General features: G+C 34.1%; 1 protein-coding gene across 2 annotated transcripts in view; it reads left to right on the forward strand.

Annotated features, from left to right (window-relative positions):
- DBX2 (developing brain homeobox 2) overlaps window positions 1-19,512 on the forward strand; it is a 45,978-nt gene that overhangs the window by 25,146 nt on the left and 1,320 nt on the right. For both annotated transcript variants that reach the window (XM_074267202.1, XM_074267203.1), the window contains one exon: window positions 16,745-16,932. In XM_074267202.1, the coding sequence (XP_074123303.1) occupies window positions 16,745-16,932 (188 nt within the window). The remainder of the gene's footprint in view (window positions 1-16,744; window positions 16,933-19,512) is intronic.

The following is a 19,512-nucleotide window of genomic DNA, read 5'->3' on the forward strand; positions in this document are numbered from 1 at the left end:
TAATTGGTAATGCAATGTCAAGGAGCTAATTTCTCAGTAAAAATCACAGCAACCCTATTCAGGAGGTTTCTAAGGATTCATAGTGTGTCACAGACACACTGTGCAATTGTGTGAGGTTTCTAATAGCATCAAAGTCCTGAAACCCTGCTAGCCAAATAAAACTCTTTGGTTTTGATTAAATATCTCTAATGAGTCAACTTGGTTATTATTGAAATCTGTAGCAATAGTATTCATAAGTGAAATGCAAATAAAGGTGTAGAGAAAGTGGGCTGAGTATAAATATTTGATCTTCTTAAATTATGATTTAGAAAATCATGATTTATGAAAAATAATTATTGAATTAGTTTTTTCCTATAAAGAATTAAATGCTCTTATGCTTTCAACTGGAAAAGATGTAACATTAACCTTTTAAGAACTATTTTGAAGAGCATTTTTCTCTCAATACTTTTTTTGTCATGTGAATTGCAAAAGTCTTTGACTAATGCTACACTTGATCTTGAGATGCATAGGTAAGTTAAAACTCATTATCAGGGAATTTTTAAGTTTATAATGAAGGAAGACTGGTGGTGGTGTTTACATTACCATTATCTTGATATCTAAAAAAATTGGATTACATGCTCATTTTTGTATTTCATCATATATTTATATAGAGTATTTTCTCAAGTGAAAAGTGAAGTCAAAGTTCAGTTTTTATAAGGTATATTGTTATATAACAGTTGAATATGCTAACTATGAAGATGTACTTTATGAATATGACTGGACAGCAGTTGCTAGACAGAATGATTCTTGACAAGTGAGGCAGCAAATGCTGGCAATTTAATGAGCTGAAAGTTGCTGAGCACCTATTTAAGAGGTTGACACTTTCCCACAGAGCATTTTACATGGTCCAGGCTCAATAACAATGGCAGAGAGAACCATGACCAATCATCACTTTTGCTTTACCCATCCACACGCGACTTCACCACAATTTTTCACTGTGCTGATGAACTTTAGGAACCGTTTCATATAGAAAAAAGTTTGGTAAGGGTCAATTGCCCTTTTGTATGGTCATAAGGCAATACTTTATGTGCTAGTCTTTTCTCCTGTCTCACATTTCAGATGAATTTCTGGACATTTAAAGTACTTGACTGAAAAATGCACAGTGAATGAATGACTTTTATAGACTCATTCTAGCTCATCTTTCCGTATAACCCTGCCTACCTGAAAAGAGATTTAGTGGATGACCTGAATGTACACAGGGACTTGTACTATAATCAACTAAGGGGATTGTTTATTAATCAGGATGATACATTACTATTTTGCAATGACCTATTGTTCACTTAAATAGAATGTTTACAATTCAAAGGAAAAAATAGAGCATAATTAAGCTCTTTATTTACTCATTAAGATAGTCTTCCATTTAATAAATGAAAACTGCTCCACATCTTAGATTGGCATTTATCAGCCCATATAAGTGATTAGAAAGATTTTAGGGGAAAAAATGTACAAAATCAAATATTTGTTCTTGAAGCAGTGATAACATCAGTGTAAAATTAAATCTTCCTGAATGTAATATAAACTGGAGAAAGATGAGAAGATTCCAAATTAGCTTTATTTAACATCTACTTTTCTTTTTCATGTTAATCTCTTTGGCAAAGTGAAGCAAATATATAATTATTTTTCAAACATGCAATGTAATAGTTATATATTTCATATATACAAGTGATGCTATTTGATCCATTGAGCTCATGCCACTTGGAGATTTTTCTAACATAAACATAACATCTTCTATTACTATTTTTTAAACATATTCTGTCATTGACTAGAAATCAGTTTATATTTCCAAGTCCAGCTGACTCTTGCAGATAAAGGATCAAGAATGCTGTATATAATTTACAACTCCTTCCATTATAAAATAGAAGGAAACTGAAGTATTAAGCTTCAGATCAGACTCACAGTGCAAAGATCCAAAAATAAAGTGCTTCTTATCTAAATGATCAAGATGCTCATTTATCACTTTCAGAGTGCTCATTTTAGCCTTTCATCAGCATTTGCAATGAGGATAGGTTAGCCCTTCTCTAAGTAATCAAGAAAATACTAATTTATTTCTTTTATCATAACTCATTTTAAACACTAATATTAATTTATTTTTAAATTTCTAAAATTAATTTAATCCATATTTTTAAAAAGATAGAAACAATTGTTTCTAACTTACTCTTCTCATTGTAATATCTTTACAAGTTTATTTTAGAATGGCCTATAGAATGAGCTAAAAAATTTAAACACAGTAGTAAAGAGTTTTCTATGGAAAATCTTTTATATTATACCTATAAGACTATTTCCTTTTAGAACAAATTATATCTATATTTATATGGGTATAATGAAATGGAAAATTGAGAGACTGTGTAAATAAAACAAGCCTAAATAATACCTCTTATATTTCTACATTTTAAAAAGAAATTTTGGAAACCTGAAATCTAGAAACCAGAGTTTCACTCTGCCTTTAAATTCATAATCTGATGTTTGCTGAAGAATTAGAAGCTTTATAGATAAAGCTGCTTAGCTATCAGAACAAGGAGAGCCTCCTTCTGAATTAAAACTGCCCTTGTTTAGGAGATGAACTTTTTGTTGTTCTTATGATTTATGTTTTCTTTCTTTTTATCTTCCCTTAATCTCCATCTTTCAAAATGCTTTGATGCTTTTGACATATGAAGGTTAATTATTTATTTTAGATTGCTTTGGAGGTGACAAAGTAAGGACATTTATTATTATTTTTTTTGATAGATTGTATGTATTGTTCCTAGCCCAATGTCTGGCTCATTGTAAGTGCTTAATAACTATTGTTCATTGACTATGGATTCTAATAATATAGTTTCTGTGTTTAGTATCATTTCCTTGACAAAGGGACAAATGGCATTCTGTTTTAGAGCACTTAGTCAGAGGAATACTTGAGCTTCTGTAAATGGAATTACACTGCAAAAGAACATATTATTGAAGTAAAGATTTGATGGAGAAAAAAAGTAAATGGATAAATTGGTCCAGAATCAATGGCTGGTATTACCCACCAGGTACTGAAGGGCTGAGCTAATGTAATTAAAAAGATTTTCCTTTCTCCAAAGCTTTCAGTATGAAGTTTAAATTGCTTTGGCCACATGTGTTCCTTACTACCATGGTACTCTTACTCTATACATAAATACTATTTATGAAAGAGTTACTTTAGGTTTCTGGTGTGCAGAGGAATGTTTTTAGTTACTGTCTTTACTATCCCATTTTAGTAAATGACTTTGTTAAGAACTAATTGTAGTTCTGGGCTGGCTATATACTTTTAAAGGAAGTATATAAGATCTTGAACTATAATTTTGGGATTACTACTGCAGAAGTTATACTCTGTAATATGGAAGTAGTTGACATCTTTTGGGGACCTATTGTTGCTCACAAGTGCAAGTTCAAGTTAGGAAAGTAACCAAGAGCTACTTGCTATGCTATATAAATACCAAATGCTTTCTTCCAAATTATTCAGAAATACAAAGACATAACTGACACTGCTCCCAAGAAAGTAAAATTTAATATAATGATTTTAAAGAATTGTTTATAATCTCACTGGGGAATTTCTTGGAAGAAAAGATGGGTTGGTGATGTGTTGAGAATGAAGAGTGACAGATATATAATCTGAGTGCCAAATAGTATCTTCATACTGTCAAAAGAAAGCAAGGAAACACTCCCTGTTAGTTGGTATTTTTATGAGAATATATAGATTGCAGAAGATGGGGAGGCAGACATAGATGTATTTTAATCTGTTGTAAGAGAGACTACCCAAATTGATGACTTTACACACTCACTTTTGTGCATTTTACATGTACATATTCATAGTTCTTTTATTCTTTGGAAGTATAGAATCTAATAAGAATAATTGGATAAAGTAGGAACACTAAGAATTAGATCTCATACTTCTCTTTCTTGAAATACATCTGTAGCTACATATGCTGGGCTAGCAGTTTCCCCAGTAGTAGTTTAGTAGTAGTTTTTAAACCTCCTACAGAGTTGTTATCATCCATCTTTCTACTAATAGTTCATTTGAAGCCACATTTAATAATGCTTTCTATATACTCTATATTGTATTGTTTGACCTGGGTTACCAAAATTGCTAGTTATCGTTCTCTGTGAACAAATTAAACAATACTAAGACAGAAACAAGTTTTTCAATCCTTTGACTTTGAGTTTTGTATATTTGTATTTTGATATTTGACCTTACTGTCGTTTGGGCCATGTTCGTTTATCTTGTTCATAAGCACATGATAAAATAAATGTTGAAATGTTTTGCTTAAAATCTGGATAACATTCTGTATGACATTCTCAGTTTAATAACAATTAGAAAAAGAGAAATGAAATTGGTGTGTCATTGTTCTTAGTGATACTTGCTTATCTTGTGTAGAATTTTAGAGTGAAAGATACTTCAGAGAACATCTAAGAAAATGTCTTTTATAACATACTCAAATAGTAGCTACCCCAGTGTCTTGACACATAGTGGATGCGTAATAAATGCTTGTTTATTTATTATTACCTGATTAAAAATCATTTGCCTTTATTTAGACATCCAGTAGAGGGAAGTCCTTCATCTTCTGAGACAGCCAAAGTTGTTTACTTGCTTGTGTATTTGTTTTAATAGAAAGTTTTGATTTGCTTCTTTACAAAAACAGAGCAAGTATTCTTTTAAATACTTAAAGATGATTATTATATCCCCACCATGTTGCTGTGTGTGTGTGTGTGTGTGTGTGTGTGTGTATGTGTCAAGAATAGGCTTATTTACACTAAGAAAAAAGCTTTCTTAGTGGGCAAACTCCTGATTAGGAATTAGCCCATGTTTTCTTTCCAAAAGGATAAACACCCCTTTGTTTAACCAAATCCAGAATAACATTAATGAAGCATTGTTTCATCATTCTGCTTGCTTTCTTCTAGCTATTTTTTATTGTAGCTTTTTATTTACAAAACATATGCATGGGTAGTTTTTCAACACTGACCCTTTCAATTTTCCTCTCCTTTCCCCCACTCCCTCCTCGACATGGCTGGTAGTCCAATATATATTAAATATGTTAAAGTATATGTTAAATACAACATATGTATACATATTTATACAGTTGTCTTGCTGCTCAAGAAAGATCAGATTCTTCTAGCTATTTTTGAGCTAGTTTATCCTTCCTAAAAACATGTGATACCAGAAGTGAACATGGTGTTTCCATGTATGGTCTGAAGAGGGCAGAGTATATATAGTAGGATTTCCATCTCCCTCTTTCTGAATGCTAAGTTTCTTCTTGGCTTTTTTGATTGCCACATTGCTCTGTTAAATCATATTGAGTCCACTAAGATCCTCAAACTTTTTTCAAACTTTCTAGGCATTTTAGATGAGATATAAGTTTATATAAACTGTAAAGCATTCTACTTATCTGTTAGTCTAGTAAATTCATCAGAAAGGGAAATGAGGTTCATCTGATACCATCTGTTTTTGGTAAAGCCAAGCTAGCTCTTAAAAACAAAACTTCCTTTTATTAAAGTAACCATCCCGAAGTGGATATCTTCAACATAAAGAAGATCCAACTCACTTCCAGTTGATCAATGATGGACAGAAACAACTACACCCAGAGAAGGAACACTGGGAAGCGAATGTAAAGTGTTAGCACTACCGTCTATCTACCCAGGTTACTTATACCTTCAGAATCCAATTCTTAATGTGCAACAAGAAAATGGTATTTACACACATATATTGTATCTAGGTTATATTGTAACACATGTAAAATGTATGGGATTGCCTGCCATCGGGGGGAGGGAGTGGATAATTTGGAAAAATGAATAAAAAAAATAAAGTAACCATCCCTTCAATAATACCACCTAGAATTTTAACAGAAATTGAAATCAAGTTCACTATTCAGATTCTACCAGTCTCTTCCCTTTTTAAAATAACAAGACATTTCTTCTACTTTAGTTTTGCAGTACCTCTTCTATTCTCCACTAAAAATCACTTATCAGTTACATAGATGAGTTGTGGGTTTTTGTTTTTTTTAAATATCTTGGGATATAATAAGTCTGGGCCTAATCACTTAAACTCAAACTGAAACAGTAGAAATAAGTTTGTAAATTGAGATCCTATTTTTCTTGAGTTTTAACTCCTTATTAGCTATTCTTATTTATATCCTAGCTGCATACAAATCACTTGCTTAGTGTTCCATTCTTGTATTTAGATGAAGGTAAATATTAAGTTTGGCTGTTATCTTGAGAACTTGCCTATTCTCCTTTCTGAAATCAGAATAATACTTGATCATTTCTAATTTTCTGAAAGCTTTGGAGAAAGGCAAATCTTTTTAATTACATTAGCTCTGCCCATCAGTACCTGGTGGGTAATACCCAACCTTGATTCTGGACCATTTTATCCATTTACTTTTTTCTATTTCTTCCATGACAAAGAGAATTGTTGGAGGAAAAAGAGGGGGGTACTAATGATCTTTTCTGTTAAAATTGGATATTTTTACTTTAACATGTTTAACATGTATGAGACTGCCTGCTATCTAGGGGAGGGGGTGGAGGGAGAGAAGGGAAAAGTTGGAACCGAAGTGAGTGCAAGGAACAATGTTGTAAAAAATTACCCATGCATATGTTCTGTCAATAAAAAGCTATACTTTTTTAAAAATTGGATTTTTTTTGTTTGTTTCAGTCATGTTTGACTCTTTGATATGCCATTTGTTTTTTGTTTGTTTCCATTTTTTTTTTTTTTTGGCAAAGATACTGGAGTGTTTTGACATTTCTTCTTCCAATCATTTTATAGGTGAGGAGACTGAGGCAAACCAGGTTAAGTGAGTTGTTCAGAATCACACAGTTAGTAAGTGTCTGAAGTTGGATTTCCTGACTTTAGACTTGATTCTCAATCCACTGCACCACCTAACTGCCCCAATTTAATGTTAAATAACTGCAATTTGACTTGAATTCTTTTATTTATCTGTTATTATCCCATATCTTCATTCCACAGTGCCTATTTTATAATTTGTTCTTTCCTTTCTTTATTATTATTATTCATAAGTTTAAAAAAACAAATGAAATATGTATTCCCACATACTTTGTAGAAAAGGATAGGACTATATATGTAAATGCAAAACCTATTAAGTAGAACTTTAAAAAATTATGGAAGTTCAACATGTAACTTTCAAAGCTTTCCTTCTTGTCTTCGAACCCTTCTGATCTTTCTGCTTTTTTTGCTTGTTATTTAGAAATTCTATCTCTAGATCTACCCCCTTCCTCTCCCATTGAAGAGAAGGAAGGAATAACAAGACTTGAATATATATTATATGCATATATACATGTGTGTGTACCCATGTACATATATATCTTATATGTACAAATATGTATATTTTGTTATAGAAACATACACATATATACATACACACATACATATATAAACAAATTTGTGTGCATGCATGCATACATATGTGTGGAGGTGTAGTAATGTGTGTGTGTGTGTGTGTGTGTGTGTGTGTGTGTGTGTGTGTGTGTGTGTGTGTGTATCAAACAAAACAAATTCCCACACTGGCCAAAAATGTTCCTTAAGATATTGGTGACATACTTCATATCTAATATTCTGGAATTAATCATTATACTAATGCTTACTCCCTGCTCCCTTTCCTCTTGAGTAATAATTTTCCCTAACCTTCTTTCCTTTGCCCTCTCCTTATATATTCCTCTACTTCTCCCTTTTCATTCTTATTTTAAGATTATTGAGATTAACAAACTTATCCCCAGGTTTTCTGATTAATTAGACTCCCTCTGTTGCTCCTGATAATGAGTGTCCAGAGGGGACACATGTATCATTTCTCATTAGAATCTAAGCACTTTAAACTTCTTTAGTCTTTTATAATTGTTTGTGTTTTTTTAACTCCTCCATTTGAACTTTCAAAGTTTCCACACAACTCTGGTTTTTCATTGGGAAAGCTTAGAAATCCTCTATTTTATTAAAGATCCATTTTTCTTATGTAGTATTACACACACACACACACACACACACACACAAACAAAACACACATATATTAGTGTATACATATATATTATATGCTGTAGTAATATGGAATAATTTCTCTGGGTAAGTTGTAAGCCTATTTATTTTGCCTTCTGGAATATCCAAGCTCTCTTTTCCTTAATAGTGATAGCTGCTAAGTCACATATGATTCTAATTGTGGCTCCTCAGTACTTTAATTTTTTTCTTTTTAGTTTCCCCAAGTTTCTTTTCTTTGGCCTGGAAACTTTGGCCTGGAATTTTGTTCCTGGGAGTTTTCACTGTGGGATTAAAAGGTGACTGGGGGATTCTCCTGAGCGTAAGGTATTTAGGGGAACTCTGGTATGAGGGCTGCTGAGCCATTTTAAGTGCTTCTTTCTACTCCTGGTGTGCACCTAATTCACCTAAATCTTACCTCTGGCTCTAAGAAGTTACAGCATGAGCAGTGAACCATACCATGGTAAAGAGTTTTAGCAGACAAGCTAAAAATCAAATTAAAGATAACAGGTTTTTAACCTGTTGGTGAATTAAAGGATATATTAAAGCATATAAAAACTTGCTCTAGGAGAATAGTCAGATGAAAATAATTTGAACCAGTGACTATGAAGGTGGCTGAGCTTGGTTAGGCACTGAAGATGCCAAAGTTATCTACTACACCTTTAGTAATCAAGCTATTTAGATTTTGTCTTGCCATTGGACTTCAATGACTCTGGAAGAGAGATTGAGGATGAATTCATGCAAATCTGCCTTACTTAAATCCAATTTATGTACCAGTCAGAAGACATCATTTTTATCATTTTTACCTACCTCAAAGTCCTATTGTAACAGGCAAGTGACAAAATAACAGGTGCAGTTATATTGGAAACTGTAGTCACAATCCTATACACAAGTTGCCCAAGCCATAGGGTTGCCTTCTCACTGACCAGAAATAGCAGTGGGGTTTAGCAGCCCATTGGGTGTTGGAGCAATATTTTCATTTATTTATTTATTTGTTTATTCCTTTTATTTAGGGAACAAAATGAATGTAGTTCAAATAACAAAATTGCAAAAATCCGGGCTGTTGGAGAACTTAATAACTCAGAGCATATTGATTCAAGAAATCATCCATCATCAAAAAACAAAAAACAAAACAAAAAAAACTGTTGTTATATAGAAACATTTCCCCTGGTGCAGTTTTTAAAAGGAACAGGCTCTGGCCACCATAAGACTTGAGCAGCCTTTTTGAACCACTGATCACCTACTGGCATGAAAAAGGAGTTAGAAAATGTGCCTTAAACACTTTCTGTTTCACCCATCCCAAGCCTGCTTACCATGGAATGTGAGAATCCCCACCTATGGATGAAACACACAAAAAAATGTACAAAAACTTTCACAAAGATAATTCTATTCACTATCAGTACATGGAATGTGCATGTGCTTATGGACAACATGAAATCCAATAGAGCTGAAAAGTGAATAACTCTTCTTGTGAATACACTAAGCAGGTATCATGTTCCAATAGCAACCCTGAGTGAAACAAAGATAGAAAATGAAGACCAGTTTACTGATGGGATGCATGTTTTTCTGAAGTGACCATGGTTATGGGGAGTGCTGTGAAGTTGGCATGGGCTTTACAATCAAAACTATCCTAGTCAACAAGCTTGTATGCTTTCCAAAAAAGAATGAATGACATATTCATAACAATTCTATAGTTACTTGATGGTCGTCACGCCACCATCATCAATACCCATACTTCCACCATGGACAAATCCAGAAGAGATCAAAGGAAAATTTTATGAAGACCTGGAGACCTTCATTATCAACGTGCCAAAAAAGGACATGCTTATAATTCTGGGTGACTTTAATGTCTGTTATCAGAATTTTTGCTATATTGGTCTCTAAACTGAATAGCTAGAGACAGCTTTTAGAAATTAAGTAACAGTTTAATCTCTTTCAAAGTGAGGAATACAGTTTGCAAAGTGGAAGGTCTTCTATGTGGAGATCTTCCCTTGTTGCAGGAAAGGTGAAAGTTTTATACATAAATCCAAAGTAGGAAGGAAAGGGGAAGATGAATTACAATACAATTCTTCCCAGGATTTGAGCAATTTCCCATGACAAGCTCTCGGATTGAAGACAATACAACAATTCTTGAATTATTTCAATTTTTTTGAGTCATGACCACCCCCTCCCCAGCATAGAATCAGAGTTCAAAACACAGTTTCTGTCATTTTCAATTTGTTTCACTTATAAACAAGTATGCTATAGCACAAGAATATAGCCATTATCTGATGAATGTTGGAAGGGATGTGGGAAAACTGGGACACTAATACATTGCTGGTGGAGTTGTGAAAGAATCCAGCCATTCTGGAGAGCAATTTGGAACTATGCCCAAAAAGTTATCAAACTGTGCATACCCTTTGACCCAGCAGTACTACTACTGGGCTTATATCCCAAAGAAATACTAAAGAAGGGAAAGGGACCTGTATGTGCCAAAATGTTTGTGGCAGCTCTTTTTGTTGTAGCTAGAAACTGGAAGATGAATGGATGTCCATCAGTTGGAGAATGGTTGGGTAAATTATGGTATATGAACATTATGGAATATTATTGCTCTGTAAGAAATGACCAGCAGGAGGAATACAGAGAGGCTTGGAGAGACTTACATCAACTGATGCTGAGTGAAATGAGCAGAACCAGGAGATCACTATACACTTCAACAACAATACTGTATGAGGATGTATTCTGATGGAAGTGGAAATCTTCAACATAAAGAAGAGCCAACTCACTTCCAGCTGATCAATGATGGACAGAAATAACTACACCCAGAGAAGAAACACTGGGAAGTGAATGTAAATTGTTAGCACTAATATCTGTCTGCCCAGATTACATGTACCTTCGGAATCTAATGCTTATTGTGCAACAAGAAAATGGTATTTACACACATGTATTGTATCTAGGTTATACTGTAACACATGTAAAATGTATGGGATTGCCTGTCATCGGGGGGGAGGGAGTAGAGGGAGGGGGGGACAATTTGGAAAAATGAATACAAGGGATAATATTATAAAAATATATATAATTAAAAAAATAAAATGATTCAGATTACTAACTAAAAAAAAAAAAAAAAGAATATAGCCATTATCAGAATGATTGATAATTTTAAGCTGCATTCTGAATTTCTGATTTCCAAGACAGAAAAGGCAGCTCTGAGATATCCAAATTATTAGTATATTTATTATACATATATCAATAGTTCTGAAAATCATAATTTTCTTTCAAATGCAAAAGCAGGTAAGTAGGAATGGCAGGGAGCCCTTGGAAGGAATGGAATAAAAAAAGCAACAGCAATAGTCACTTACTACTGAAGACTTGCATGTCTTAAGACCTCATCACCAACATTGTCTTCTGTTTGTAGATGGACCCTTGCAGCTAACATTGGCATTTAATAGATTATGCCATTTAAGGAAAAGAGACAGATAGAATGCAAGAGTAATAAAAATAATGTGTGGCATAGGGTGCTGCACTTATTCTCTCCAAGGTAAATATTCATATTTAGCAAAAGTGCTGGCCCCAATGCAAGACCACTGCCAGAAAACTTAATGCCAACAAATTAGAGTGCTTCTTTGAGCATGAACAGTTCATTGCTAGTTTGGAGGGAAAGCCAGGCCAGAAGATTGACAAACATCAAAATTAGCTTGATGAAAATGATAGGGAACTTAAGTTGCTAAATGAAAAACTAGAATTCCACGATTACCAGCCAAATGAGTCAAATATCTATAAGAAGGCAGCATTTAGCTGCATCACAAGTAAAGTACAAGTGAAACTTAGAGAAATGTAGGCTTTTTAACTTCATAAAAAGACAGTTGAAATTCAGTTTTATGCTGATAGTAACAATCTAAAGTACTTTTATTATGTTCTGAAGGTTATTTATGGGTCAAAAATCTATGATGCATTTCAATTATTCAGTGCTGATGGAGCCACACTGATTAATGATAAGAACAAGATCCTGAAGAGATGAATTGAACACTTCCATAGTGTTCTCAACAGATCATCATCAACCAGTGCTGAAGCCATTGACCATATATTTCAGATTTAAGTCACTCCATCCTTATTCCAATTTCTAACTGAAGAAGAGGCTTTGACCCCTACAAGATGGGATCCACTGTACATACAAATGCTAACAGAACAGAAACCAAGTTATTTGACAAGAGGACACTATTGGGGACAGCTAGGTGGTGCAGTGAGTTGAGTACTGGCCCTGGAGTCAGGAGGACCTGAGTTCAAGTCTGGTCTCAGACATTTGACATTTTATAGCTGTGTGACCCTGGAAAAGTCACCTAACCCTGATTGCTGGCAAAAAGAAAAAAAAAGAGAGAATGGTGTTCAACAATGTCTCCATTGACCATTGGAAAATGAAGTAGGTTATTCTGTGAAAATGACTGGGAGTTCTCTCAGTCAATGCTAGCAAAAATTCTTGTCTGAGTCTTTAATAGGCTGATTCTTCACCTTGAAGATTATTTCTACCTGAGAGCCAGTGTGGCTTCAGAAAGGGCCAAGGAACAGTTGATATGATGTTTGCTGTCTGACAACTCTAGAAGAAATGCCAGGAGCAGAACAGAGGTCTGTACATAATGTTTATTCATCTAACCAAGATCTTTGAAATTGTCCATTGTGAGGACTTATGAAAAATTTTGGCAAAATTTGATTTCCTGGAGAAGTTCATCAGTATTGTACATCAGTTTATAATGGCCTGCTTGTGCAGGTTTGGATAATGGGCGATGCTTTTGTGCTTTCTCATTCATCAATGAAATGAAGTAAGGCTACGTGCTTGCTCCCATAATTTTTAGCATGATGTTTTCAACAATGTTTTCAGACGCCTTCACTGAAGACTAAAATGGCCTCGGATCAGGCTACCATACTGTTGGTAAATTATTTAACTTGAAAAGGCTACAAACCAAGACTAAGATGGAGTAAAAATGGGTGCAACTTTTTGTGTTGGCACTCAATGCAACCTCTAGGCTGAAATGTCACAAAGAATGGATCAATTCTCTGCCATTTGTGTTACTTTTAGTCTAACAGTTAACACCAAGAAAATAGGTACACTGACCTCTGGAGAAATCTAATAGAGAATGTAAAGAAAAACATCTTTTTCTTAGCAGTACATGGTACCTACACAAAAACTGGCAATGTATTAGGGAATAAAAACCACAGAATCAAATGCATAAAGGAAGAAAAAGTAATGCTTTCTTTTCAGACCATGATGCAATAAAATTATATTCAATAAAGAGTCTGGGAAAGGTTTAAAACTAATTGGAAATTAATCTAATTCTAAAAAATGAGTGTGTCAAATAACAAATCACAGAAACAATCCATAATTTCATCCAAGAGAATGGCAATAATGAGACAACATACCAAAACCTATGATATGCAGCCAAAGCAGTTTTTAGGGGAAATTTTTTACCTCTAAATAGCTACATGGAAACAGGTTCTTCTCCAGTCAGCACCACACCTTCCATATATAGAGTCATCAGTTATAGCAAATGGAGAAATTTTGAATGCTGTGGATAAGTTTACTTACTATGGCACTACTCTTTCCAGGGATGTCCACATAGAAGATGAAGTTGATGCTTGGGAGGCTCTGAAGGGAAGATAAAAGATACTTTGGACTGCCTACAAAACTGAATGTCTATGGAGTCATGCTGATTACATTGATTAATGCCTGTGAAATTTGAACAATCTACCAATGTCATGCCAAGAAACTGAATTGTTTCCATTTGAATTATTTTAGGAAGATTCTGAAGATCACCTAGTAAGATAAGTTAGAAAACACTGAGGTCCTTTCTTGAGCTGAATTGTTAAACATTCAAACTTTAGAAAGTACAACTGTGATGGACTGGTCACATTGTTTGAATTACATTTATTCAATTTATTTGTTGTTCAAATATTTTTTCAAATTTACATTTGCCTAAAAGATATTTTATGGAGAACTTACATAAGGCAAACACTCACAAGAAGGTCCGAAGAAGTGATATAAGGACACTCTCAAGGACTCTCTGAAGAACTCTGGAATTGATTACAAGACATGGGAGACATTGGCACAGGACTGCCCAGCATAACATGCTCACATCTAAGGTTAGGAACAAAGTAGAATTGCAATAAATCAAAAGAAATGTCAGATGTGCAAATTTAGATATATTATTGCTACAAATTTTCATATGGACTGATTGAGCTTGACCTATGGGAAAGACTTCCAAGATCATGTTGGTCTGATAAGCCACAAGTCAGATACACTATTGACCCCAATAAAGCGATGTCATTTTGGTTCTTTTCAAGAATAAGACAATAGCCATCATCCTAATTTTCCCTCTTTCCACTTTATCTTTTGGTTCTAAGACATATCTGGGTAGTATCCCCTTAAGATTTCTTGAAATATGTCTGGATTCTTTTTTTTTTTTTTTTTTTTTTTTTTTGGCTTAGGCTTTCATGGCTTTCCACTAATTCTTAAATTATCTCTTATCCATCTGTTTTCCAGGTCAATTTTTTTTTGCTGTGGGTTATTTTGTATTTTCTTCTAATTTTTCATTCTTTTTACTGTTTTTTAATATTTCTTTTGCCATGGAATCACTGGATTCTAATTGGCACATTCTAATTTTTGAGGAATTGATTGATTCAGCAATGAAAAATAATAACAATGCTTATTATTTTTCCTATTTTTTCTTCCACCAGTCTCATTTCTTTTCTAGTTTTCCCCCACTTTTCTCATTTCCCTTACAAAATGTTTTCTCTCTGATCTTGGGTGAACGCTCACCATTGTCCTTCTGGTTTGAGTGGTTCTGACCAATACAACTGTAGGATTGCCCTGATTGAAGCTACTGACCACAGCCCCTGCTAGCTTGCTGGAAGGACTTCCTCCTGATTCTCTTACCCTGTATAGAGTTTCATGTTCTGACTGTACTGGACCTTTAGCTCTTTACTATACTGCTTATACTTGTTCTGCTACACAGGCCCAGCCTCAGTCTCTACTGGCACTGTTACCCAATTCTCAGATCAGAGTGACACACTTTATAGGCTCATTTTTATTCCTATTCTCCCGTTGGTGTACAATCTCAGACTAATCCATATTCCCTGTTGGTTCACAGCCACAGGCCCCAGTCTAATTTCAGTGCTACAAAGCTCAATATAGGACTTCTGGTTGGATCCTTTTCCCAGTGTCCCTGGACTCTAGTTTTCTCCCTATGTTAACTGGGTTGAAAAAATGACTCTGGATTTGAACTTTGGATTTTCTTTTCACTACTTAATTTGTTGCTGTTCTTCCCTATTTGTTGGTGCAGTGGATTGTAGACCTGGCTCTGGAGTCAGAAAGGCCTGAATTCAAATCCAGCCTCAGATACTTACTAGCTTTGTGATGTAAAACAAGCTAATAAATTTCTATATTCCTTTTAGTTTCCTCTTGAAAAGGGTAATCAGAACACCTCCTTTTCACAGCTGCTGTGAGGATCAAATGAGATAATAATTGTAAATTGCTTAGCACCTAGCCTGACACAGTAAGCACTACATAAATATTATGTTAAATGTTACATGGTTACTATCATTATTATTTATTGGAGTAGTTGTGAGAGAGTTGAGCTACAATGCTTCATTTTACTCCACCATTTTTTCCAGGTTCTTTTATCTTCTCCTTTTTAAAATGTAATTCTTCCCTTTTTGCTTCTATCCCTCAGTATTTTCAGCAGATGACCCCTAACAAGCTGCTTTACCAAAAGAATTTCCTTCAGTATCCTTAATCATGGACTGATAGGTGAGGTGGAAGATGTGGAAGGAATGAAATCCAGACTATTACTAGAAAGGTGTTAGAGGACAGAATAATTTTCCTCTGAGACTAAAAGGATAGGGGATGGAGGGTCATAGATTTAAAGCAGAAAGCTAAATTAGAAATCTTCTAGTCCAATTCTCTCACTTTACAATCAGGAAACCAAAGCATAGGGAATTTAACTCATTTGCCCCAGAACAAACTGGTTTTAGATCCTTTTTCTTTCAAATAGCCTTTTCACCTCTACTTTTATGGATACCCAGTTTTCTTCTATCACTGACCTACAGAGGCTATTTTCTTATTGACTTTTTGTTTGCCAAATTTATTAATGTTTTTTAATATCCATGAATGGCATTTGACATTGTTGACATTTTAAAATTCCTTATTTCCTGTATTTCCATAATGTTGTGTGTGTGTGTGTGTTTTTTTACTTTCTTCTAAACTCTACCTGAAAGTGAATCCCATCTCATATTATTGGCCTTCTATTCATCTCTTTCAGTTGTATATTTTTATGAGCTTACCAATTTTCAAATCTTCTTGCTTCAGTGTCATTTCAGATTCTTATGGTACATAGTATAAATAAATCATTTTACTTGCAGCATAATAGAATAAAGTAGAATAGAAAAAATACTGGATTTGGAATAAAAAAAAAGGCAATAAAAAAGCTGGTTTCAAATACTGGATCTGCCACTTGGATTATCTGTATGTATGGATCTTGAACAAGCTTCCTTATATGTAAATTGAGAGAGGTGAATTAGTTGACCTTTAAAGTCTCTGAATTGTTGAGTTCTAAATCCTATGGGAATACATGAAATAAATGAATATAGCCCTTTGTATGTAACTTGAAGAGTTGATATTTTTCTATGATTCTTATATAATGCTTGAAATGAATTAAATACTTATTCTAGATTACATTAAATTCGGCTTGTACTTCATGTTTCCCCTAGGAGAGGATACCATGTTGCCTCTACTGACACAGGACTCTAATTCCAAAGCACAAAGAGGAATTTTAAGAAGAGCTGTGTTTTCTGATGACCAGAGAAAGTCTCTGGAGAAAATGTTTCAGAAACAAAAGTACATCAACAAAACAGACAGAAAGAAACTCTCCATCAATTTGGGATTAAAGGAGTCACAGGTACTAAAGTGTCCACAGACTTTTATCTTGGATTCATGTTTTATCTTTGTGTGTGAGAACCTAGCTGTAGATATTTAATAAATGCTTGTCAAATGATGAACATAACTGGAATCTCCATTAATTTTAGCTCAGTCAATCGGTCAATCAAAAAACATTTACTAAGCATTTACTGTGTGCCTGACACTATGCTGAACACTGAGGAGATAAAAATATTTGTATTATGTTATACATTGTAGTTCATATATGAAGACTTGTCTATTTGTAGATATGTCCACCTTTCGGTAATGGGCTCATTGGTTCTACCCTAATAACTAATGAAATACTTCAGATTATAGAAGCGCATAGAGCTTTTTTGTCTGTGTTTTTAGATAAAACCCTCTTCAAGTAGATTTTAGTTTTTGATGTCTTTCTCTTCCTTTTTCAAGATCTGAAAGCTTAATTATAGTGTATGTGTGTGTGTATCTGTTATGTCTATGTGTGGTTTTACTTTTACTTTTGAGGTAATCATTCTTTCATTATGCTTTATGGAATATATACTCTGCAGGTTGTTTTTATCATATTTTCTCCTTTCCCACTCCTTTCATTTTCTCTCTCTCACTGAGACCTCGCTCCTCTTTGATCATACAATTTCCCTGATCATCCTTCCTAGCACAGGTTGATTTTTTTATTTGTATCTTCTTCTCTTTCCCTTCTCTATTTTCCCTCCAACTCAGTGTTTATCATGGGAATGTTGGAATAATTCTTGCTGTCCATTGTCACTACTAAACTCTGCCTCTTTTATTTTTACCCAGTAGCCTGCCACTTAATCAAATCTACAATTAACAATCAAAATTCTATTAGCTGTTGTTTATTAACCTCTAGTACATTTCCCATCTTTCCTCAAAGAATATACTGTCTAGTTCAGTTTTTCTCTCTTCTTCAACTATTTCCCTCCTGCAAGGGACCTCAACATACATATTGACACTCCTTGAAACATTTTTACCTCCCAATTACTCAACTTTCCTTTCCTGTGACTCATAACACCTCTACCCTTAACTACACACAGAGATGGTCACACTCTTAATCTTGTTTAACATTTTACTTTTTCCAATTATGTATAAAAACTGTATTAACCTTTTCTACAAATTTTGAGTTCCAAATTTTCTCCCTCCTTTTTCCCCCCTTTATTGAAAAGGCAAAAAAAATTTGACATATGCTATACATGTATACTCATGGAAAACAATTTTCCAGGTAAGTCATTTGGCAAAAAAAACACAGTCAAGAAAAATCTAAGAAAAATAGAGAAAAATTATCCTTGATTTGCTTTCAGGCCCTACCAGTTCTTTTTCTGGAGATGGGAAACTCCTTTCATCATAAGGCCTACTCAATTACCTTGGATCATTGTATTGTTGAGAATAGCTAAGTTATTCATAGTAATCATCATACCATATTGCTGTTACTATGTACAATGTTTTCTTGGTTCTGCTCATTACACTTTGCATCAGTTCTTGCCAATCTTTCCATGTTTTTCTGAAAGCATCTTGTGCATCATTACTTAAAGCACAGTAGCATTCCATCATCATAATAAAAAAAGATCCCATTGTTGAGGAAGTAGCTTCTAGGTGTAGAATGCTGCTCTCAATTGAAGCTGAAAAGTGGAGTAAGAGAATGAGAAATAGCTAGTATTCCAGTTTGTCTAGAACATGGTGAAGACTGTAAAGGTAGATCTAATTTGACTTTCAGTCAATGAAGGTCATTAATTGCAAGTTTAAGCCATTTTTGTTTTGTTTTTTAGGGATTAAGGGACCCTTAAAGTGTTTAAGTAAAGGAATAGCAGTTATATCTAGATATTAGGAAGGTTTTTGAAGCTATTTGAAAGATGAAGAGACTGGAGACAAAAGACCTAAAAAACTACTACATGGAACAGGAAAGAAGTAATAAGGGTCTAAACTATGTAGGTGGACATGCATGTGAAGAGAAATTACTGGCTCTGGAGTTAGAGAAACTAGGTTCAAATCCTGCTTCTAACACTTGCTTCTTGTCTTGAATAATTCACTTAGCTTCTTCATCTGTAAAATGAGAGGCTTGGACTCATTGGCCTATGGAGTCCCTTCAATCTCTTTTGAAGATATATACCTTTAAAATTGTCGGAACTTGGTAATTGATTAGATGGGTGAAAGAGAAGTTTCCAACTTGGAAATCTATTTTTTCTGACCAAAATCTTGTATTCTCTTTTCTGTTTTCCCCTTCCCCTGCTTTCTACATGATTTTAATCCTTCCTACCATCTAATTTGTTCTTTTCATCAGTTTCCTCATTTGTGTCCCTATACAACTTAGACCACATTAAACTCTTGCTAGAACTTTAGAATCTCTTCTCCAATTGTCCTTTAACTCTACTTAATGTTCCTATTTTTTAAGGCAACTAATTTTATTAGTATAGTGAACTCCCAGCAAAAAAACTCCCTCTACCAACACAAGTCAGAAATTTTGAGTCACACAGTTATAACTATAGAATGAAAGAGGTTAAACATAGAGATCTACTATTCCAAGTCCCTCATTTTACAGATGAAGAAACTAAGGCACAGATGTTGTTATGGAGTC

Source organism: Sminthopsis crassicaudata, chromosome 5 (assembly GCF_048593235.1).
Source record: "Sminthopsis crassicaudata isolate SCR6 chromosome 5, ASM4859323v1, whole genome shotgun sequence".
Classification (NCBI taxonomy): domain Eukaryota; kingdom Metazoa; phylum Chordata; class Mammalia; order Dasyuromorphia; family Dasyuridae; genus Sminthopsis; species Sminthopsis crassicaudata.